This window comes from Natator depressus, chromosome 10, assembly GCF_965152275.1.
Source record: "Natator depressus isolate rNatDep1 chromosome 10, rNatDep2.hap1, whole genome shotgun sequence".
Lineage (NCBI taxonomy): Eukaryota > Metazoa > Chordata > Testudines > Cheloniidae > Natator > Natator depressus.
This window is the reverse complement of record NC_134243.1, coordinates 44,718,925-44,743,565: the sequence shown is the minus strand read 5'-3', so window position 1 is coordinate 44,743,565 and position 24,641 is coordinate 44,718,925. Positions and strand designations below refer to the sequence as shown.

The following is a 24,641-nucleotide window of genomic DNA, read 5'->3' as shown; positions in this document are numbered from 1 at the left end:
CCAAACTCCCATCAAGCCTGGGCTCAGGACAGTGAGGGATTGATGGCCTGCAGTGCCTGGGACAGAGGGGATGGCCTCTACTCCCCAGCTGAGGCTTCTGTCACTCTGCCACCAGCATTAGATGCCTCACTATTGTGACTGAGCAGGTTACTCTGAAGGGCTCCTCCCTGATCCCCACTGAGCAGCAGCCCAGGTCCCTTCACTCTTCCCATTAGACTTTCAGACCCAGTAACATCTCCTCTGCCCCCCACATCATCTCCCCCCGCCCCCAAAGAAACTCCCTCAAGCAGATGGCAGCTGAGGCAGGCCAGCTGGAGGACCAACCAGCATGTTGCTAGCGGGGCAGCCCATTTTAGTTTGGTTTTGCACCTACTCACCTTGAACGGTCGGAAGAGCAAGTAGAGCTCTCTGGGTTTGATGTCCACAGGAAGGCCACTGACAAAGAGTGTCCGTACCTAGAAGAGAGGGGCCCACATTGAGTGCTGGCAGGCAGAGGCTGGAGTGCTAGATACCAGATGTACTGAGGCCATGTCTCTGAAATGCATCACCCTTTGCATTCCAGGCCTTTCCCTGGGGGATGGGGAAGAAGAGTGTGACGAAGTGGGACTGTTCTTAAATGTTTCCTCTGAATAGTGTGGGGGTGCCTCAGTTTCCCTTAGGCAGTTCTTAAGTATCTAGGTGGTGGGATAAGGTTTATGATCACTGCAGAGCCCTAGAGGGTAGGTGTGTGCAGCATCATGCCTATGGCACCATAATCATGGGGGGGAAAATGTTGCTTTAGCACTCAAGCTTCTTAGATTTGGGAGGAGGGCTGGGAAGGAGTGTAGCTAGAGAGGTCATTCAAACTGCTGGCTCACTTTCAGAGGCACTGCAAATCCTCCTTCATGATGGGGTGGGCCCATCAGAGCTGTACATTGAGCCAGCATCTCATGGGGGTGCAAGTTACAGAACCATGTACAATTGCTGTTCACACCCAAAACAGAGCTGCATGTGCTCCTTTATGGCTCTATGAGGCCCAGACCCTGGGCCTCAACATGACCTGGACACTAGAGCAGGGCCTGAGACATTGCTCAAATGCATGAGCATGGATTAAGGTCTACTGGCTAGGAAATTTGATAGGTTGTGTTGCCTCAAAGATCTTGCTGGGTGCACGAGCACACAATGGGATTGACATACTGCAGCTTTCCACTAGCCAAGAGGCCATCTTTGCCCATCATCTTGGCATGAGTACACAGCCCCAGAACATCCTGCTGGGTCACAGAAGTTCTACCTGCTCCATCCCTATCACCAGGGCAGGAAGGGTCTAGCCACACTGGTCTCAGCTCTCGAGCAGAGTGTAGGGTGCTATCTAGTCCCAAGTGCTCAGTGGGCTACAGAACTAGTAGTGACCCTTGTAAAGGCTAGGCTGATCAAAGACCTGCTGCTGAACCTTTCCAGCAGCCTCTCTCAACAAGAGTCCAGTCATTCATCAAGAAGTTTCCTTCCTCACTTTTGTCTTCCTCTTGGTACCATCTCAAGTCCATCTCCATTCTTGCCATTTACATACAGGTGTATTAACTCTGTTCTCCAGAGGAGTGCTCTATGCTACCCACATCTCCCACCCCAGCCAGCCAGTCTCAAAGCAGCTATGGCTATTGATTTTAGACTTCTCCAGAGGGCTTGTTTCCCTCCAATGCTCTGAGAAACCTACTGAACTCCCTGCAAAGTGAGGGGGCCCAGAATTAGGCCTCTGGGTACAGACTTCAAAGTCAAATGACAGCAAGACAACCAATGGAGACTGTTTGTCACCACTGGGGTTTTCAGTGTCACACCACATGCAGAGTGAGTTGATGGCATCAGAGTGCCATTCCATCTCTGGCTCAACCCTGCAAATCTGTAAGTCTTGGGGCAACCCAGAGGACAATACCAGGCAGGCTCAGGGCACACACTCCTTCATGCCTCAATGGACAGCTTAGAGCACTGTGTGCTGAGGTCTGTGTTCCTCCCAGCAACATACCTGAAGAGCATACAATGCCACTTTTGAATGTGGTAAGCAATTGGAGGAAGCCCAGATCTCAGCAAGGTTGGCTTGACTGACTCTTGCACACTTTATGCTCAGGTTTTGGCACAAACAGTGCCTATGGAATACCTTTAACAGACCCAGATCTGCCTGTAACAGGATCCAGACTCCTGACCCATATAGTGATGCAGGCAGTCCATAGATCTGCTAGATTCTGCACTGTGACAGTTTGTGATGTTTTCTACATCCATAGGCATGACATGGACATCATGCAGGAGGCAGTAAGACCTGGCTGTCAAAGGACATTGTTTGCTGACAAGTTCATCAACCAAGGCTGCAAGCAGAGTGGAAACTGTAGCACTCTCCATGGTGCTCAACCCTACCTGCACCAAGGTTCTGGACCTTGGTCTTCTGTCCAGCATCTTGAGACCTTGAAGAGTCAATCTTAGAAATGTAGGGCTGGAAGGGACCTCAAGAAGTCATCAAGTTCAGCCCTGTATTGTGGCAGGGCCAAGGAAGCCTAGACCATCTCTGGCAGGTGTTTGGAAGCTCTTAAAAAGAAGCTGGACAATGAGGAGGACTCTACAACCTCCTACCTGGAGGCCTGTTTGAGTTTAACCTCCCTTTGCTGCAGATTAAGCCCATTACTTCAATTGTCCTCCCATCACAGGACATGGAGAACAAGATCACCCTTCTCTTTATAAGAGCCCTTGAAGTATTAGAAGGCTTATCAGGTCACACCTCAGTCTTCTCCAGACTGGACATGGAGTTCCCCACTTCCAATCTTTCCTCATAGGTCAGGTTTTCTAAAGCTTTTATCATTTTTGTTGCTTTCTTTGCTCTCTCCACATCCTTCCTAGAGTGTGATGCCCAGAATTGGGCAGTACTCCACTTGGGGAATCACTCATGTCAAGTAGACCAGGACAATTACCTTCTGTGTCTTGTACACAAAAAACAGTCCTGTTAGTACAACCTAGAACATTAGCCTTTTTGCAGTTGCATCACATTGACAAATCAGTTTATGGTCCACTAATCCCCAGCTCCTTCTCAGCACTTCTACCCCCAGCCAGTTATTCCCCAAGTTTATAGTTTTACATTTGATTTTTCCTTCCTAAGTGAAGTACTTTGAAGTCAACAAGATGGAAGTCATAAAGACACTTACAGACCAACTCAAGGAGGACAAGTTTAAAATTGCAAGCACTTTGGAGAACCCCTGCCATCAGGAAGTTTCATAAGCTTACTCCCCACTCCATTATTCAAGACCCAGGACTGACCCCTGTGGGACCCCCACTAGATACACCCTTCCAAAGTGTTAGCAAGGCACTGGTAACTTCTGAGTTCAGTCTTTCATTCATGCACCCACCTTATAGTAAACTCATCTAGACCATATTTCCCTAGTTTGCTTATGAGAATGTCATGCAAAACTGTTCAAACCTTACTTTTTTTAGTAAGGCTTTTTCATATCTACTGCTTCCCTCCATTCACTAGATCAGTAATCCTATCAAAAGGAGGAAATTAAGTTGGTTTGACATGATGTTAACAAATCCTTGCTAGCTAATCCTTATAAGCCCTATTACCCTCCAGGCGCTTACAAGTGTATTGTTCAATACCTGGAAAGATACTGGAAAAAATTTATTGAAGTTAAGTGGACTCCTCTATAATTCCTTGGGTCTTCCTGGTGTACCTTTTTAGAGATGGGCAAACATAGAACCTTTCTCCAGTCTTCTGGGACCTCTTGTTCTCCAGGAATTCTCAAAGATAATTGCTAACAGCTCTAAGATTGCTGCAGCTAGTTGCTTAAGTACCCTAGGATGAATTTCATCAGGCCCTACTGACGAACATATCTGTATAAATATTCTGTTTTCCCTATTTTTAGCTTGCATTCTTCCCCTGGTTGTAAGTTAAACACAAATATTGACCTTTTAGTGAAGAAAGGCAAAATGGGCATTATGGACCTCAGCTTACTTGATATCAGTTTTTAAACTCTCCTTCCCTGCTAAGTAGAGGACCTACACTTCCCTGTGTCTTCTTCCTAATATATTTAAAGAATCTTATTGCCTTGTGCCCCCCTTGCTAGGTAAGTCATTTGTGCCTTACCCTCAGCATAAGCATGTAGAAAGTGTTTTTATACTTAATTTCATCAGGTTTCCATTTTGTAGGGTTCCTTTTTGATTTTCAGGACATTAGAGAACACCTGATGGAGCCAAAGTGGCCTCTTACTAGTCATCCTATCTTTCCTTTGCACTGGAATGGGCACCTAAATTCTCTCTCTATCTCCTAGTCTTGGATATTACTTGGCAGCCTTAATGTTTAGTGCTGTTTCCCCAAGAATATAAATGTATGCATAACATCCCCCTGCAGCTTGACCCCTGGACTCAGCACAGACCTACTGCAGGGGTCACTATAATAGCTGGCAGCAGCAGCCGGCAGTTTCTGTGGACCAGTCACTAGGAAGCTATAAAAATATACTAGAACTGTGACTCCATTTTACTGGCTGCATATCCCAGGACAGAGCCTTGCTGCCTGCTGAATAAGTGGCCATTTGGTCTGCTATAGACACCTGGGTTCTAATCCTGATGAGATACTATGCATGCTAGGAAGTGCCCCTTGAGCAAGGCTTCACAATAGACACTAGATGGGTACAGGATTAACTTGTCTTTTCTCAGCTCAGTGTGCCCTTCCCTTGGCCAAAGGTGTTTCAATGTGGATGGAGGGGTATAGTTATCCTGTATCAAACCTAGCCACTTCCTGGAGACCTACTCAAGCACCAGGAGATGCTTTAGTCTGAGATCATGACACTTCACTATCCTAGTGGCTTGTTAGGTCTGTGCCCTCACCGAGCTGGAGTGAAAACAAGTACCTTTTACAATATAAGTTCTGGGATATTTATGCCACGCCCATCACTGTGATATCCATGTACTTTCACGTAGTGCATACATCACAATCCCCTTGCTTCTCAAATGTAGAAGACGGACAATTGGTTAAAAGGAGGAATACCTTGAAGTTCTGCACTTCCGTCTCCTTGCCTCATGGCACAACTGGAGAGCCCACGATCACTGAATCACTCAGGAGCTTCCAGGAACTAGGTACTGGACAAATAGCTCTTGCACCACGTAATGAAATGGTGCAATGAACCTAGGGCCATTGGCTAGGCAGCTGGTTTACAGTCAGGTGATGCTTACTGAGATCAAATACCTTTTACAATATAAAGTTCTGGGAAGGCAGGAGCCCTCCTGATGCTTGCTGGGACTATGGCTTTTGGCAGTCAAAGATTCTTCTGGGGGAAGACCAGCTTGGAGAATTTGGAATTTATTCAGGTAAGAAATAGTCTAAACAGGCCCCAGGGACTACCATTTAACTCACTGGGGACACAGCCAGTTACTCCCTGCAACCATTAAAGTCCAGCAGACTATTCCATCCAGCAAGTGACTAAAAACTGCTCAATGCCTAGTCCTGTCCTGCCTACCCCAACCCACTTCCATTCCTGGCCACCTGTGGAATCCACTTTGCTGTAGGTATGGTCTCAGCCTCTCTTCTACCTATCAGGGGCCTCCTTTAGTCTGTACCTGGTCTCAGCAGGCTGGACCCTTGCCAAGGCAAATCCTGGGGTAGCATTTGAGAGTGATGGCCAGCTCCTGCAGCTGGACTATCAAGCTGTGCAAGTCAATCCTGCAGCCTCACTGGAGAGGTGTATTGACTGGTTCTCATGCAACTGCTGGTCAGAGCTGCTAAGACAAGCCAGGGACCCAGCAGCTCAGCCACAACCTGCACGTAGCTGATGAGCAAGAAACACTAATGGGGAGGCTGGGGAGCATCTGCTGTGTATTTTCAGAAGAGACTAGCCCATTTTTTGCAGAGTCAGTGGTCACGTCACCAGTGCTAGGCCTGCATGTGCATCAGCCATGTGAAACAGCCTTCCCTGTTCAATATTTCAGGATGTGCTCAGGGCCTAGAATGGGATGTTCTCTATGCAGTGAGATACAGGTCAGATGGTTTTGAAAGTGGCCCTGCACTCTGTTATCAGCAAGCCTGGTGCTAGAAGGGAGGCGCAGCATTAGCTTGAGGACAAGAGTGATGTGGAGACGGTCCCAGGGAACACCATGAGCAGGAAAGACCCAGGAGACTGGGGAGTCCATTGAGAGCTCTGTCAGACTCAGGGCAAAGGTGGAAATGGTTAGTATCCCACTCTGAATTATGAGCCCATCTACACTAGGAAAGGGCTCCACTGCCAGTGATGGCTCCCAGAGAGGCTCCCCACCTTCCACCCCCACCACATTGTTAATATTGTTTCACCACCAGTGTGGTGGGAATGGAATCTTTTCAGCACCATGGCAGAGACCCAGGTCTCAAGCACCAGCCCATGACAGGAAGCCTTGTTTGGACACCAGCTGGAGGGCAGTGTGAGACTCATCTGCGGGAACCTGCATCCACTGCCAGCAACAAGGCATTTTCCTCAGACAGGCAACCAAGCCAGCCGATTCTTGCCTGGAGCGCCCAGGCTGTGACCAACACTCCCGGCATGCACCCCAACACTGTCCATGCTTAGCCCAGCCACACCACTGTACTGTTGTACCATACTCAGCGCCATCCCAACCCGATCTACAGCAGAAGCGTCTCCCCACCCCAGCTCCAACTCTCTACCCAAGCTACCTGGGAGAAGGAAGCAGGATGGCTTATCACTTCCTATATCACCAGCACTCAGCCAGGTGATTGAGGTGGTAACTTGGACAATGCCATGCTGTCTTGTCCCACCAGCTGGGATCACTTGTGCACTTGCAATGCGTGAAGACACAAGGTGTGTCATTTGCCATTTCCAAATCTTCCGCTTTAATAGGTGTTTGATATAGGCCAGCATGCCATATGACTCCACTAGCTCTGGGTCCAGTAATCCCCAGAGTAGTAGAAAACATGGTCTGAGGACCCTCAATTGCCCCAATGAGAGACCCTGCCTGTGGTAGAGGGGAGTTGATTTCACCCTGTTTTGGAGGTGCGCTACAGGAAGTGGTCTCCTGTTGACTCACACTTGCACATAAGAGCCATTTCTCCTTCTCCCCCCCCACCCCCAAAAGCCAGAGTTACACCAGCCAACATTACACCATTGATGGCCAGTGTCAGACAAGCATGCTGGCATGACTCCTAAAGGTTCTAGGAAGTTACTGCAGGCTGAGAGTCCCCCCTGCAACAATCCTCAAGGCAACACTTTTGTCTGCTTAGTTTGTCTTTCCCTTCTGCTTCATCTTAACCCAGGAGCAACCCATCTGAGAGCATAAGACTAGCTCCTCATTGACAGCTACAGGCTCTTGTGCCTACTTAGTCACTTTCTGCTAGTGACTTTCACAGCAGCCACCTTCTCGCTGTGGGGGGCAGGGGGGGAGATACTTAGTGGCATTTGACATCCATTACTAAATAAATCCAGCCTGGCTAATATAAAATATTTAGCCTAGTGCCCAAATCACTTGGGCCCTCCTGATTCCTCATACCTGTAGTCATGGGCTTGGATCCTTCCCCCCCACACCTCAGATAAGTCTGTTACTTTAGATTAAGCAAGGCCTCCCACCAAGAAGGCTAAGTAGTTTAGTGATCCAAGATCAGGTTAGAATCCAACACTGCTGGCTCAGGCCTCAACGTGGGCCCACTCCTGCTTTACTCCACAGGGCGAGCCCCTCTACATCCCTAGGCTGGCTAAGGGCAGGACACTGCAGCAGTGTGGCTTCATGTTACAATTTCACCCAAAACAAGTTCCACTGGAACAGGTCCCTGGCCCCAGAACATGGGGGTTGCCTGTGCATGGAGGAGTTCGGCAGTGTAGCAGCAGCAGGAAGCAGCCCAGCTTCAGGGCCATGCGAGCAGCTTCAGTAGTGGCAAGAGATGCTTAGTTTCTAGATCACCCCATATTTTAAACATCCTGAGGGGTTTAAGTATGTCAGAGGCCAGAAACAGCTTGACCCCACAGCAGCAAGCCCGGTACAGAGACAGGGCATTACCCAGCATTTCCGCTCCTCCCACAGCATTGTGGGAAGCCTGGAAAGTAATCTGTGGCATCCTCCCAGGCAAGAGGGAGCAGGGGAGAAAAAAAACTCCCCTACAGTCTTCCCCTCAAACAGCTAGAGGGCAGCCAAGATGAACTGTTGGCTGCCAGGATGGATAGGCAAGAGACCAGCAGGCTCTGAGGCAGAAAAACCCTACATTATGGCTTTATATATCACACACCACACTCCCAAGAGAGATCTTGAAGCCCATTGGAGCAAACAGAGCCCTACAGACCAAGGTTGTCCAAACAACTCCACTTATCTGCTACCAAGCCAGGGAGGTGAACTTTTTAGGAAGCCTTGCAATCAGAGCACCTCAACAGGGAGCAAACCCCTTCAACAAGTTGCAGATAGGGTTGAAAGGATTTGGTTTCTTGTTAAGCTTGTGTATGGCTAAATCAACACTTGAGGTTTCCCTTGGTAAATTAAGTTTACTGCTAAGTGAAGCCAGAAAGCACAGCCTCACATCAAGTTCCCTGGTCAGGCAATGTCAGACAATGCAATCTAGGTTTGAATGGTTAGAGCTTTCACTTTGAATTTCAATGGTCACTAAATTGTATGACTGACCCCGGCCCCCCCACCCCCAAAAGTCAGTCAAAAATAAAGTCAGAGTTGTGAGATAATCAAGTTGTGCCAAGCCCAGTTCTAGAGTAGTGTCCATGTGCAATACAGGCGGTCACAAAGGGACGGTGCAGGAAAGAGGTCAGTATAGACAGATGCTCTTGGCTTTGCCAGAGTTCTGCTGCTAGCCCTGGAGGTCTGTCAGTGGCACACAGTGTGGTTCTAAACATCAGCTGTGCCTCTTCTTAAGGCCTGAGGTGCTGTGTGCCCAGCCCACGAGGAAGTGGTGCAGGGCTTGTGTGCTGCTAGCCCCATCCCGTTCACAGGCAATGCAGCCACTGCGCACGGCTGCTGTTTTGCAGAGTTGTGTCAGCTCTGGATGAGATGCAGCTGGGGCCACTTGACGATAGCTGGATGGAATGTTGTGAGGCAGCGGCCTGCTCTAAAACCCGGGACTTATAAGGCTTGAGTGATGCAAGGAACATGGGGCTTGCAAAACAAAAACGGCAGGAAGGGAACATTTGGAATCTTAACCATGAAGATTACAAATAGTACATTCGCTGGCAGCCTAATCTTTCAGTCCCAGATATTCTAGCAGAGCCTGTTAATGACAGGAACTTCGGCACCATGTTAGAGGGAGCAGATTCGGCAAGTCTCTGAAATGGAGCGCCATTCAAAATGCAAACATACCAAGTAGATGGGTCACTGTCCCCTTCTTGCCCCCAGTCTATTGCATTCCTCCCCCCTTTAGTACTTTGCCCTTTTAAGAGCCAGACTAAAGCAATTTAATTAATCAAACCACATGTCCCTGCAAGTTCAGTTTTTCTGTAGCTGGTTGTTGAGGCTAGAGTCACAGCAACTCTGGTGTGGTTCTGTTGGGAACAGGAGTCATGCCTTAATCCCAGTCCCCTGCTCTTTATAAAGGGACTTCTCTCACCTATGGACTGAGTGCCTGGAGGGTTGCAGAATCTTAGCTGCCAGCTCAGGGTGAGCTAATCGAAGCCTGTGGCCCAGCAGTGGCCTCAGTTAGAAGCTTAGTTCTCAGAGGGAAATCACACCCCAGAAGCATGCTGTTTGGCCTGCTTAGAGGCCAGTCAGGTGACCTGACAAGGTCCCGCTCGAGTGGCAAGCCCTTGCCCATAAGCAGGGTTCTCCACAGCACTAGGTCTGTGGCCAATACAGCTGCAGCAGGCAGGCACTTCCTAACTCAAATGAGTTTGAAGCTGCCAGCTAGCCATTCAGTTCTGGCCTCCTCCCTTCTGAAGGGGGAAGGTGCTAGGTAGCATCAGGTAACCCTGTGCTGCGAGGCAGAGTTCCTGACTGCTCCTAGTCATTTAAAGACAGCAGCACTTAGTAGGGGTGCTGTGACTGCAAAGATGAACTTCCCAATAAATGCAATAAACTGAGAGCTACTTGACAGGAAGGGAAAGGACTAGTTTACACAGAACTGCTATGCATGGCTGAACAGCTGCTGTGCTGCACCCCAGAAGTGGCCATATTACTGAAGTAGGTAGAGAAACAGTGTATACAGCAGTGCTGTAAAGTGATTTCATTGGTTCACCCCTGCTCCCCCCAAACACCAGATTGTCAGGATCCTGGTTATGTCACTAGCAAGCATTTGGATTGGTTTCTGAAGCAGAGCTCTTTGTTTGTCCACACTGTAACCCAGTTGCCTGAAGACCAAGCCAAAGATCTCTCCACACATTTGTCTGTAGAAGAGAGTTGTCCCCCCCGCCCCCCAATCACCACCCTGCCCCCCCCCCAAGCTGGTAGAGACCACCCTGCCCCTTAGGGCACTGACTAGGAGATCAAGTACTCACCACCAAGAGCCAGGGATTTATAATGGCAAGCCCAGCAGGGCCTTCATGGCCTTCTCTGTTAGATCAGTGACCCAGCAGAGTGCCCAGCAGGCAGTTGAGGAAGAGAAAGGGGAAGATTTAGGTTCCCAGTGTGCAGTACATGGGGGGGTGGTGAAGCCTCTTTGAGCACCCCAGGAGAAGAGATCATCCCTTCCCCTCAGACTGCACCATCCAGCTGTGGTACAGCAGCCCACCCTCCCTGCTGGCACACAGGGAGCCAGACACACTCAGCCTGGCACATTTGGCCTCTACAACTCACAACAGTCAAGCATGATTGACATTAAGTCATAAGAATGACATGAGTCAGAGGAAGTCCATGCCAGCCCCCAAGAGAGTGTGCCAATATCTGGGCCCCCTATAGTGAGTATAGCAACATCTCTAAAAGGGAACGTGGCATGGGGATGGAGGCTTGAGTGTTTATGAGAGTCAGGTTTACAGTGGGAGCCATTGAGAGCAGATATAAATACAGCTGTGCTGGCTACAAGGCAGAGCCATGTGCATATACAGGGGATGTTCCCCTGCCTCTTCCAATAAAGGCTGTTTAAGGCTCCTATTCAAGGATTTCATCCTCCTGCACATCTGGGTGGAGGAGCTGTTCTAAAACTGGGTTTTAGCCCAACCACAGTGGGGCCAGGCAGGAAAACTGCACTAAACTAGCTGGGAAGCAGAGACAGACATGGGTTTCTGCCTGCAGGAGCAGGAAGCAGACAGCTGGAGATTAGCTTGGTGCACCAGGCTATGCACCCTGAGATTAGACTCACTGGCCTGGTCTGGGAAAGCCCTGTGGTGCAGTCACCCAGCACTGCACCAAGCTACTTTACAGCTCTGCTAGACCAGCTCCCCTCTTTGGGGCACCCTGGGGGGGGGGGTGTTTTGGATATTGCTGGACATGTTAGCAGCAGGAGCACCTACCAAAACAGCACCTTCTCACTGGCACTACAGCCTGTTCAGGGAAAGCAAGTCTGCTCTTTAAACGGAGATCCCATTTGCATGGATTACCCCAGCCAGCTGGACAAGCCTGCCATGAGATGTTCCTCCAGCAGAGGACAGCTGCTCAAGTCCCAAGCAGTTACTTTTAGGTAGCTGGAGTTCAGCAAATAGACAATCAATTCCAGAAAGCTGTAGCCTGTTCCTAGGCTAGCCAGAGTGCTTCCCCCCTGCTTTACAGAGTATGAGGATTCAGCATCAGAGGCAGCTAGAGAATAAGGAACAGTCAACATCCTGAAGGTCACTCAGCCAGTCCTTTGCTAGTGTTCATTGTACTAGGGAACAGAACACTGCTTGGATTTTGAAGCCTTGTGTCAGTGCCATGCTGCTGGAGCAGAGACCTTCTCACAGGCAACCAGCCAGGGAAGGTTTCCTCACACTGAGGGGGTCACATGTCTCCAGTGGTACAAGGGCAACTGGGCCTTTTAGGAAGCTGGTGTCAAGACCACAAGGACTGTAGCTCACAGGTGGTCACCTCGAGCCATGGGACTCTCCTCACCAGGTAGCTTGTTTAGGAGGCATATGCAAAGTTCAGTCCAGGTCCTAGTAACTGCATCAGAACTACAGCTGGCATCTCTTGCTATGGTAAGAGGACAAGACTGAACTGCACACTCCACAGGAGATTCTGCGTCAGGGAAGCCTGCGCAGCATGTGCTGTAGCTGTTCTGGGGAACAAGAAAGTCTGAATCCATGTCTGTCAGCCTCCCACCTTCCAGCAGCTGGTGGGCCAGGCAAGCCTGGAAGTCAAGGGGCAGCCCTAGGTGTGTGCCTGATCTGCAGCTGCAGAGAGCACTGGCTTTACCAGCACCTCTTCCAAGCTTATACCAGGCCTGTCACACCTAGACATTTAGCTTGAGGGACATGCACCCCCATGAGCAGCTGCAGGTACCCCCTCTAGCATCCACAGGGAGCCAGCCCCCTGGAGGAGCACCTGCTTAGCTCCCCCAAGCAACAGGTACTCCTGTTTTTCTCCTCCAGCTGAAGTCCCTGCCAAACACACCCTGATCAAAGCAGCTGGCTGCTCAGCCCTGACACCCTGCCAGAGACCCAGTGTGCCTCACTCCCAGACTGCCCAGGCCTTGGGCATGCTCCTAGACTGGCTCTGCAGCATCCTTTGCTAGACTAAGCAGGGGGAATTCCAGATGTCTGGAACCATGGATCTGCAGGAGTACAGAAGTCACCTGAAACACCAACAGGCCTGTGAGCATCCTCACATCACCCAGTGAGGTCTGTCGCCCCCCTCCCCTGGATGAGTGACCAAGTCCCTGTAGTCTTGACACTGGCTTCTGCAGCCCTAGTACAAAGGATGCCTCTGAGATGAGTTTAGTCCAGCCTTTACTAGTCCCTAGTTCTGGTCAGTGCTGCTAGGGATGGTCTATAGGCAGCTCAACTGTAGCACCAGCACAAGCCAGGGGCGCCTGACTTCAGCCAGCATCCATGCTCTAACCCCTGCACTGCTCCAGAGGCAGGCAGCAGCCTGTGGCAAGACACAGGGAGAGATGGCCGCCGAATGCAGACATGTGGTGCTGAGCACGAGTGGCACACGCAGGCAAAACAAACCAAGAGCAGGAAGCCCAGGAGGAAGAGTCTGGAGGCTAAGCAAGCGATAAGTTGTGACAGAGCAGGGGGAAGGGAGGGGGCAGCACTAAGAAGCCAGTAAAGAACACACCGTGTGGGGTGGGAGGGGAAATGAGAGAGAAGACTGCTTCCCTCCCCCTCCAGCCCAAGGGAGCCCTGGAACAGCCTACTGTAAAGGAAAGGGGGGGAGAAGAGAGGGCAGCCTTGCCCTCCCTCAAATCCAACATGCACTGTACCCCCAGTGTACTCAGGGACTTGTGCAGCCATTACCTGCCCCCCCTGCAGTGTTGATGTCCATGTAGGGCTACCCAAGCTAGATTAAAGCTAGCTTGAATGTGTACACATGCTGCAGGCACACCTCTGACCCAGGCCCCCTACCATGGGGTTACTTCAAAAGCCCAGTCCACCCACCTATTGCTTGTTTGGGGAAACATTCCTGAGGACAGCTCTGGATCCTGCCCCTAGACAACTCAGTTTCTGGAGAGGCCAGGAGGAGCTGTCTGGCCAGACACAAAGGCATTTAAGGAAGATGCAGCTCTGCAGCCATTTCCTTCCTCCCCCCATATCTCCAAGAAGGGAGCAGGGCTCTAGGGTGCCACTAGCTGGTAAGGAGAAGCTCTGCCCTGTAGATGTACATTTAGGCCATGCAACCATGTTTAATACCTACCTTCTTGTGGACTTAGTGCCAAGGACCATTGGTTTATCCAGGTCAGACTAGAACTGTAATGGGCCCTTCTGGCCTTGCCCTCCATGAAGGCTCAAGAGGGTATCCATGCCAAAGCACAGCTGGTAACTCCAACATGCTGGGAGTATCTGCCCCACACAATGACAGCTCTGCCCAGTCTAGGAGCAGATAGATACCTAGCTACCTACACTACATTGGACAATCCCACTGGAGAGAACACCTCCCCCCCCAAAAAATAGGGCTGAATGAGAACTACTCTGAAGGGGAGCTGCAGCAAAGAGGCTGTGTTCCCTGACTGGTCACAGCTCTCTAGCCAAGCTTGGGCTGAGTCTGCACAGACTCAGCCTGTGAAAGAAGCTCCCAGTTAGAGGGGAAGATGCAGCAGAATCTCCACAAGACCAGAATATCATGCACCTTCAGGATCCTCCTCATCCCAGGAGTCCCTAGGCCCAGCTCACAAGCTTGGCTGCTACTATGCTTGTAGTGCTCTCAGAGCTAGCATGGTGCAGTGGGCAGCAGGAGTTCAAGGCAACTCCCTCCTGTGAGGCATTGCAGAGCTCCCTTGGCCAGTTATGGACAGGATCAATCCCAATCTGCACTGTGAATAGCAAGGCATGTAGCCAGCCATTGACTCAGGGGAAGTCATGTGACAGGGTCATCCGCCTTTAAACTTTGATCCAGGTCCTATGAATGGGGCCAAAGAGGAAGCTTCCAGGTAGTACTCCTGTGTCAGACCTGCACAGTGGGGCAGTTCAGCCTTGACCCTGACAGCTGCTAGAATCATTAGGGCTTCCCCTCCCTCCAAGGGATTTCACCTTGAGTCATCCCATGCACCTCCCCACCATTCCCTGCCCTAATCAGCACCCTTGGAGACAAGAGGCTTGGTGTGGGCTGCTTGATTCCCAGACCAGGCCATGCCATTTATTCCACACAGGCCATTGCTAGGCCAGGCAAAGGTCACTCACTGCCTGCAGCTCTGGCCCCGTTGCCAGAGTTCCCAGGGGCACCTGCTTCAGCCATCCCCTCCCCCACCACACTGCATCTGCTGCTCACCCTGCCTTCTAACTGAAGGAAGGCGCACTGCCTCAGCTCCAGCACATTGGCTGCAGGGGGCACCACCAAGTGGCTGTGTGTGCCTAGGGCTGGCTGTGGCCTTTAAGCCACAGCCAGCATCTATGGGGAACATTCCTCTCCCTCCAGCATGTCCAGAAAAGAGCAGGAATTAGACTTCTGCAGAAGTTTCTCCTAGTTTCACCTTCCAGGCTGGCATCACACCAACTGGTACTTGAATGGCCCTCATCACTACAGCACAAGCACCTCCCTGGTAATAAAGTGGTAGTTTACTGTAGTTTCAGTCTCTCAGGTGTCACTTGTAGAGTAGAGGTTTTTGCAAGTGTGCTTAAGTGGGTGTGGCTGGCTGAGTGCCGATTGCCAGTGAGGCCAGAGCCCAGGAGCAAGTTCAGTTCTTCAGTCCAAGGTCTGATCCTTTAGCAGTGACGCTTCCTCATTCTGTCTGTTGCACTAGTCACTTGCTCTCAGTGCACAGGACTGGTTTGTCTCATTTAAAATGCAGTTACCCCTTCCCACCATGCCAAGGGAGGGTCAGATGGCACTTCCACTCCTTTTCCTATAAATGTCACCAGCACTGCTTCCTGCAGCAGCTTGAGTTTTCCTTGGTCACCTATCCACATGGGATCACATGTGACAAGTGTCATAATCACATGATCTCAGACTGGTGGTAAGGCTACATGACAGATTCAGAACATGGACCACCTGAACCTGTGAATTTCAACGTTTTCCAGGTGAAGTAGCAATTTGGGGTCTGACAAAATATTTGTCAGCACATGTTTGGAAGCAACCACCACTTTTAGGCCCCCTATCCAGCATTAGGATTGTTTCTCTCATGTCAGCAACATCATGCAGAGCCTTTTCAGTACAGGGAGTCTCATTCCAGCATATCAGGGAGATTGTTGGTAACCTAGTGCACATTTACCTTCCAAGACCCAACTCTAGGTAAGAGGAACCAGATTTCAGCTACGTAGTTTAGATGTGTAACAGAAAGAGGGAGGGAGGTGTCCTCCTGTTGTATACCTATGGTATCTTTATAGCATAGGAATTTCCTTGCCTTCTGCAGAGACACCACCATTTTATGTGTCGTTTCAGACCCAGAATGACCCAGTGTCATTGACTTGTTTTCCTGATCTGACTACATGTGTCTTAGGTGAGAAAGTGATGCATTAGATTTGAATGTTATGCTTGGTCTGAATCAGTGCATAGCTTTAGAAATCAGATCACAGGTAAGGCTTGTTGAAGCCTTTGAGAGTAGATATTAAATTCTTCCTTGCTAGAACAGTGGAGATAGCTAAGCCAGGAGGTCCCATTTACTTGTCTGTTGTACACAGAGAAAACCCACTGATGTTAGAGGCACCACATTTAAAACTGGTCAAGACTGTGGAACTCACTTCCATAAGATGGAGGCCAAGAGCTAGTAGGATTCAGAGGTCAAACAAATAAGGCTATTCAGGTACATAAGCTAGGGCAGATGTTTGTCAACTACAAAGCCTCCTTTAGCCATTAAGTGATGTGGAGCAAATTTATAGATGCCAAGGCCAGAAGAGGCTATTGTGATCTAGTCTGATGGCCTAACATAGGCCAGAGACCTCCCCCAAAGTAATCCTTAGAGCAGATCTCTTAGGAAGGTTTCCTTTGTTAATTACTCCTATTACAGGGTTTCTTGTGCTCCCTCTGACGAGTCTAGAACTTGTCAAAGCTGACAGACAGGACTGAACTGGCCCCACTATGTTCTGTATTTCATTTGCTTAGGCACCATACTGAAGGCTAGAAGCCAAAGTTCTCATTTTAAGCTACTATGACTCTACACGCCTACTTTGAGGGCAGGCAGCCATAGCTCACTGGGGGAGCCACAGGTGCTCAGTGCCAAGGAAAAAAGTCAGATGGCTATAGCTTCAGTACATAGTTATGGATTAGAGGCAATGCTTTTTGCCCACAGCTGTGGCCTAGACCCACCAGTTTCACTTTTGCATTTGGAGCTGTGGTGCTTGGTGGCAGACCCAAGGAATGTTTTAGGATTTGACAGTGCTCCCCAGGAGTTGAGAGGGAGCCACTGTCATTACCAACATGCAAGCAACACAAGGAAGAAAACAGACATTTAACTGCATGGAATAGGAGTGCTTTGCTTGAAACAGAGGCCAGCAAGGAAAGCTGGCGTGCATGACAGTGGGAACCTAAACTATGCTGTATTTCCTTAAGAAGATACTGGAAGAGTCTTGTTTCCTCTAACTTTGTCAGATCAGAGTCTGGGGATTCTTTTCAAAGGGCGCTGCCTCCTGTGTTAGCAATAGCAGGGTTTGGGGAGAAGAACAGCCCTAGAGCTAGGCTTTTTATCATAAGAGGTTGTGTTTTGAGAGGGTGTGTAATTAAGGCTACACAATCCATCTTGTCTGTTGGAGATTTGTGTAGAAGAGGCAAAAGACTGGGTTCTAAAGCCAGGCAGTATTAACATCTGGGCATCTGTACCCATGTTCTAACACCATTTCTCAGACTGGTGGTCCTGACCCAAAAAGGGGTCTCAAGGCTATTGTGGGGAATGTCACAAGTTGGTATGGTATTGCCACCCTTACTTCTGTGCAGCTGCTGCTGGAGGCACTGCCTTCAGCACTGAGCAGCTAGAGGGTGGCAGCTGCTGGCCAGGAGCCCAGCTCTGAAGACAGTACCATTGCCAGCAGCAGTGCAGGAGTGAGGGTGGCATAGTATGGTATTGCTGTAACCCAACCCCCCCCTTCCCCCCTCACACCCCCATTCCCCAACCCCCTAGAGTGTCCTCTATTTGGAAATTTTAAATATGGTCACCCTATTTTACACTTTTCAAAAAGCTTCAGTGCCTTTGACTGCAAGGATAATGATTACATGCTTCATTTAGTGCTCCTATGAGCATGTACAGTAATTTGCTATCACTTTTTGGGGGGGGGTCATCACAGCCTGAAATATTTTCAAAGGGAGGCCCAGCGAAAAGTTAGAGAACTCCTGTTTGTGTAGTATGGAAGAGCAGGGCCTAGAGATGTTGAGCCATGGAGATGCTTGATTGGCTTAGCTGGGAGATCACTATAGATAGATCCAAACTTTACTGGGGTGCTAGACCAGGAAGAGGTGGTGGGAGTGGTCACTGAGCATCAGAAGTATTGGCAGTGAGATCTCATTGGCTAATTGAGAGGCAGTGAGAGCTGTTGGGGGTAGGATAAGGAATCAAAAGTAGATTGAGCATTTGTGGACATACCACAGGCCACCAGGAGTAAGATTCCAGGACCTGTGATCCAGGCACTCAGCCACTGTTCCCATAGGGTTTTAGTGACAGATTTTAGCTGAACAGGTCTGGAACTGGCAGAGATGTTCTTTACAATCCAGGAAGTAAAGGCACAGGCACCATCCTGGCTCTACTGTATTCCTACCCTGTTTGGGAAGCAGCCATTGAGAACAGGAACCCTTATTACAGGTGTTTATTGCAGTAGTGCCCAAGGGCTGGCTAACAGGCCCCATTGTACTAGACACTGTCCAGACAGGCTCTGCCCTGAAGAGTTTATAATCCAAGTAGACAAAATGCAGGGTAGGAAGAAAGGGGTATAACAAGTAGAGTGAACACTGATGGGAGCTACTGCCACTAGCTAATCAAGTTCTCTAGAGTAAGGAATGGGGCACTGAACACAATAGTCCAGGGTTGTTTGATTTCGGAAGAGTTAGTTTTGGAAAGATGAGTGAGTGCAGTGCAGCTGGAGGAAATGAAAATCCACTTGGGTAGAAGGCAGCTTAAGCATCCAGAGACATAACTGAGGTTAGACTACAGTTTCTCTGAAAGAGGAGAGAAAAGGAACAAGAGCTGGCCAGTGTGGTTGCATGAGGACTACTCAAAGAGCCTTAGCAAATAAGAGCATCTATGACCATTCACCAGCTGGTGAGAGAAGTGTGAGCTCCCCTTCCCCCAGCCCCATTATGTCATACTACGAAGAGTGGTTGAGTTTACATCACTCTAGCCAAGCTTGACCTAAATGCAATCCTTCTCTAATGGAGACAGAGCCAGCCTGGGAACTAGGAGGTGGAGAACAGAAGGAGACTGGATTCCTGTTGAATTTCTCATGCAAGGTATCTGCCATCCTAGCCAGAGGCTGGCCATAGCAGATGAGCCTCTTCAAGAGGAGTCCAGGGACAGATCCCTTTGCTTCTCACCAGATCTCTGCCCTAACCTCACAGGTGCCTCACATGTCCTCTCCCCTCCTTTATATTTGCAGCAGGCTAGGAGCTATATGGAACCTCTTATAGGTCTACTGGCCATCACAGCTGGGAAAGTTAAACTCCCACCCCAGAGAGAGGGCAAGGTGACAGCCATCTAGCAGGTAAAACAGTATTGCAGTTGATAGAGGATTGATTGTAAGTCCCTGACCTGGGGTGCTCACCTGGTTCTGTTTGTACAGCACCAGGCACACTGGGGTCCTGAGGTGCTAGTGCAGTATCAATAAGTTGCCATGTTTTGTTTACATGTGTGCCAATGTCACAAGTAGCAGTGCTGCTTGCTAGAGCAGCTTGTTTGCTGAGCTAAAGTCAGTGGCTGGAAGAAGGTCTGTAGAGACAACTTCGCATATCAGTTCAGAATAGCTTGGCATGTAGACGGATGACTGGCTTAGTCATGTAAACAAAGGATAATGATAAGTGGCAGTGTATCAAGTTTGGGGAGGTGTCTGGTGAGGTAGACCAGGGACTAGTGTGAGGCCCTGCTATTTAAGGTTTTCATTATGACCAAGCAGTGGGAGTGAGGCACATTAATGAGATCTATGGAGGACACTAATCAGGAGGGGTTGTGAAAGACAGGGACCTTGAGATTAGGTGCCAGTGAGGTTAAATTTGGGAGATACACAGACAAGTGCCAAGTGGGGAGAAGGAGAATAAGCCAAGGTACATGTGTTCAGTGGGAGGGACATACTGGTTTTGCAGAGAGGCTTAAAGGGTGGTTGTGGATGCCAACTTTGATAGTTTACAGTGTGATGTGGAAAAAGACCAAATTCACCCATGCAGAGGCACGCATCTAGGAACAGAAGTTTGAGGGCATTCTGAGAATAGAGAGCTCAGAGCAGGGCAGGAAGGATTAGATCTGAGTGAAGATCTAGATGCTAGATAACATACTGCTTGCCTCACCAGTGACAGGGAAGAGGTTCAACATTAACATTGACTAGAATTCTAGTCAGTTTCAAGACCCCAGATTCAAAGTCATGTCAAGCCTACTGCTAGTTTCAGTAACTTGTTTAAGTAGATTTGTCCCCTATTGATGTGAGATTCCCTGCTGCTTGGGGTGAGTGGAGACGGGGTAACTGGCTAGACAAGGGAAATTAATCTTTCTATAGCATGCTGTCAAGTACACATGGAGAAAAGAGTTCCCCTCCAGTCAGTCACCGGAGGTGTGGTTTGCAACACTAGGAGGAAAGACTTTAGCCCAAAGTGTGTTTTGAGATGGCCATGTCTTCTTAGAAGGATGCAGATACAAGAAGGGAGAGGAATTTGAGTGATGCAGAGAAGTCCTGTGTAACAAGGAATTATGGGAAGAAGAAAGGGGAAATGTCTGACAAACAAGGACTGTGGAATGCTCTTCCCAAAGCAGCAATTCAAGTCCTATAGCTTTGGGAATTAGGCAGCTACACCCAACAAGGAACTAGTAGAGATTTTGTACTCTAGTGAAGAAGACTGCTTGGGAGGGGCCAGGTGTCTTAGCACAGAAGCCCTCAGCTTTCTCTATACCATGGCTCTCCACCCCAAGACCAGACCATGGATCAAGGACACTCAGAAATGGAGTGGCCATGACCCCCAGGTTGACAACCCTTGCCCTAGAAGTTACTCTTGGAGGAGACCTACTATAATCCTCTGGGCTTTTATACAAGCCATTGCAATTTGTCTGGCTCATCCATACCTGTGCAGCTCTACCAATTTGAGGATTGTGGATGCTGCCCCCCTTTGCTGAGAACATGCCAAACTATTATTTTATTCACACCCTTTTGCTCTCACCCTGTTCATGGTGGACAGACATTAAAATACAGTGGAGACTAGCTTTCTTGGAAGAGTCAAGTCCCATCTTAGCGCCACACATCACTGCTGGAAGGGCCAGGTGTTCCTTCCTTCCCTGTGCAATTGCATATTGTCACAATGCCACAGTGTATCCAAGGATAGTAGAATTGGGAGTCTCCACTTTGCTAGCCCACCAGCCACATCGCTCTCAGCAAATGCAGCAATAGGAAACCTTACTCCAGCATGAGGTCTGATAGCCTAACAAATTACCTTGCACACCACTTACCACCATGCTACAGTGTGCACTAGATAGTTGTAATTCTGTTTCAACTGACTAATTAAGTGACCCAGGATCTTGGGTTTCACTGGCAAGTTCTGCAAGCCAGTGAATAATCAAATCAAGGATCTGCAATGGGTTTCCCAGGCATTAGTGCCTATTAGTTAAGCTGTACTGTAGCAGATTCCCCATGGGCAGGGCTGACCAACTGCCGGTAATAAACCCCTTCCTGTGTTACAGGAGCATGAACGGGACTAGCTTGGCTGATCAGGGGTGAGGGAAGGAGAGGGGCGACTCGGAAAGTGCCAAGCAGGGGGAGACAAACCTGAAGTTAAACTCATGACTAGAAACCCAGGCATGCTGTAAAGTGCCGCTGCTGCAGCTGCCACCCTCTCTCCAGCTGTGCCAAGGCACTAGGTAGTCGACCCCTCCTCTCCATCTCAACCCATGGGAAAAAGCAGTCACCACCCTGTCCCCAGACAGTGCTTTGAGCCATCTCACTCCACTAGCCATTACCATCTTCCCCACCCACTTCCCACAGACCTAGGCAAGTGCGAGCCTTTGTTCCTGCCCACCCCCAAGAACAGCGAGGGGTTGGACAGGTAGCCTCAGCATTAAGGGGGTTTCTTGTGTAGCTGTTGAGAGGTCACGGATCAAGAGCTCAGCATGCTTCACCAACATACTGGGAGCATTTCGCCCAATGCCGGGGTGGAAACACGGCCGCCATTCTGCGCCAGCAGTGCTACACGGCTCCTTTGAGGAGAGTTGGGGGGAGGGGACGGGAAGACTAGCATAGCCAACCGAAGCTACCAGGGAATTCACGCTTCCCTCCAGCGCAGAGAACTACGCACGAACAACATTAGGTTGGCGCCCAGAGGGTCAGCATCCTTGGGCTTACTTCAGAGACTTCTCAGAGCCCCATGAAGAGTCAGGGACCATGCTAAGTACTCTGGTGCAGTGACTAAGGGGACAGACTTTCTGGTGGAGGACAAGGCAGTGACACGGAGGGATTGTTTTCCCTGCTGCCCGCAGCATGCCATCCGGACACCAGGCTGCATGGTTTCTGTTCTAGGCTTCTCCTGCAGAGAGCAGTATCCCAGGTCTCTCCACCCTCCCTGCACAGGGCTCTCAGAGCCAGTATGCTATGCAGCACAAAGCTAACCAGAGTCCAGATTTGCATCTCTAGCCATCAGTGGTCAGAGAGGAGACAGAAAGGAGCCTGGCAACCCTCTCTGTGCCTTGAGTGGCTCTTGCCCACCCACTGTACTGAAAGCAGACGGAGGTCTCCAGCAGAGCATGGCAGCCCTGCTCTGGCCAAGCTGGGGACAGCCCAGGCACACTGCAACCAGTGCGGGTCCCCTCCAGCCCAGAAGCTAAGGAGCCTTGTCCTCATTCCCCAGAGCCACACTCTAGGGCTCCTGCACCAGGCAGGGCTAGCCAATCTCCCCAAGGTCACACAGGAGGAGAAACCAGGCAAAATAGAATGAGACAAAGTGATGTTCCTGACCTCTAGCGAGCCTGCAACAGTCCTCACCCTGGGAAGCCAGTGCATTCTCAAGGAGAGAGCGGGAGATGGACCATGCAGTTCCCACCAGACTAGCGAGTATTTCAAGGCTCTGAGGAGAGCACCTCTTGACACCTGACCAGGCCTGCTTAAACAGCTGCACTTCCCTACGAGCCCCCCTCCATCAACCCAGCTGCACACCAGGGATTCATTTAATTCTGAGATGTTCCCCACCCCCAGGAGCCCCTCCACCCAAGCTTTGGGCGGAAGGGGAATCAGGGCTGGATGAGGGGTGTCATCCTTCCTCTCCAGGGGCTAGGAGATGCCCTTTGCCCAGCAATACAAGCAGGAATGGGCTGCACTACACCAGCCAGCAGCAGTTAGCGTGTGCATGTTTCGGGGGTGGTGTGTAGCTAGGGGTCACAGACCCAGCCAAGGTTTCTTTGAAAGAGATCAAGCCAGAGCACAGAGGGGCACACTTTTCCTGGCTTGCTAAAGCTGCTGCTCCCAGGTTATGGCAGAGCCCGCCCCCCCAACACACTTTTAAGATCACTTTAAGCACAAAGCAGCATGAGGTTTTTAAATGGTGAAATGGAGAGAGCAAGTTCTCCTGGCTCATGAGCAGATTCTCAGGGACCCCAAGGGCCAGTCCCAGCTGTAGGCACAGAAAACTAGCCAAGCTCAGGGATGGCAAAGGTCAAGCATTACCCCCAGCCTCAGACAAGATTGTTCCCAACCCCGCAGAAAGGTACAGCCTTGGGTTGGGCACCTGTCCACAGCGCCATGCTAGGGCTTAGAGCAGCTCTGGCTTTCACTGGAGCAAAGATCCCACACAGAAAATTGAGAAATTTAGTTTGTTCTTTTGCACAGCTCCACTCCGAGCCGGAAGAGAGCAGGAATCTGACTGCGCAGCCAGCCACCCAGCCCCAGCCAAGGTGGGCACTGGGGGGGGGAAGAGCAGAGCTTTACATTTCTGATGGGCTTGGACACTTTGAGCCCATTAAGGAGGCTCAGCCCCACAGAGGGGAAGTGGGGTGTACTTGTGGGGAGCATCAGAGGTGCTCTTTGAGGCCAGCCTGTGCCCACACCCCCAATAAGGAGCACATGCTCAGGTCCGCATCCCACCTAGCTAAGGGCAAGGGAGACTAGGATCCAAATTCCCCATTAAGCCCTACACCTCCCTAGCCAATTTACCACCCCACCCACAGAGACAGGCCAGGAACCCCAAACCCTCCCAGCACCTGAGCCTGCCCTCCCAGCCCCCTCCAAGGAAGAGGGCAGAGCTCCCTAGCCCCTTACCTCCTCCTCGATGTTGTTGCTGCTGTTACTGTGCTCGCTCTCCTTGTTGAGGTTGCTCATGGCGGGGGTGCAGGGGGCTGAGTGGACGGTCCTGGGTTCTTTGTAGCTTCTTTGTCCAGGGATCGCAGGGCTTCCCCCGGGCTTGGCTCTCTTGGGGGCAGGAGGCTCTCGGGGGAGCTGCGGTCCTGGGCTGGGCTTGGAAATGGTGCCTGTGGGTGACCAACAAACAAAAGGCTCCGGGGTGCAGCTAGGTGCGGAGATGGTGTCCAGGCTGGGTGCCCTGGTGCTGCCCGGGAGGGTGCGGGGCGGGCTGGCCACCGCCCAACTGAACGGGAGTGCGGCGTGGGCGAGGTGCGCGGTGTGGGGGGGAACGCGGCGCGGGGCTATTTGTACCCGGCCGGGCTCACATGGAGTTGGCTGAGGAGCAATTAAGGGAGGGGGAAGGTGCCAACGAGCTGCAGCCGCCGGCCCCGAGTGCAGCCCCGAGCTGCCGCCTGCGCCTTTTCAATAGGGTCATCAATGGCTCGGCGCAGCCCGCCCGGGCGGGGGGGAGGAGAGGGGGGCTCAGCTGGGCTCCGGCCCGGCCCCTCGCCCTGCATCACCGTCTCCCGGGGAACCCGCAGCCAATCCCCGCCGCCCGCAGCCAACTTTCCTGCCCCCCCCCCACCACCACCGTTTTTTTTTCCACGAAAAACTTTTTAAACTTTGATGAACTCGCACGATTGAACTTTCTTAAAGGGCCAGCGGCCCCGTTCCGCCCAGAGCCGGTCCCGGCCTGCTCCCCAGGCTCTGACCGGCCGG

General features: G+C 50.6%; 1 protein-coding gene across 4 annotated transcripts in view; it reads right to left on the bottom strand.

Moving 5' to 3' along the window:
• Positions 1-24,365, bottom strand: part of RBPMS2 (RNA binding protein, mRNA processing factor 2) — a 95,353-nt gene extending 70,988 nt beyond the window's left edge. For 2 of the 4 annotated variants that reach the window (XR_012641261.1, XM_074965952.1), the window contains exons 1-2: positions 23,841-24,349; positions 378-455 (exon numbers count right to left, since the gene is read on the bottom strand). Coding sequence is in view for 3 of the 4 variants with exons in the window: in XM_074965952.1 (XP_074822053.1) it covers positions 378-455; positions 23,841-23,900 (138 nt within the window). In the remaining variant the exon portion in view is untranslated. Of the gene's footprint in view, positions 1-377; positions 456-23,840 lie in introns of all 4 variants that reach the window. The other 2 variants (XM_074965953.1, XM_074965951.1) reach the window with 2 other exon arrangements.
• Positions 24,366-24,641: the final 276 nt, after the last annotated feature.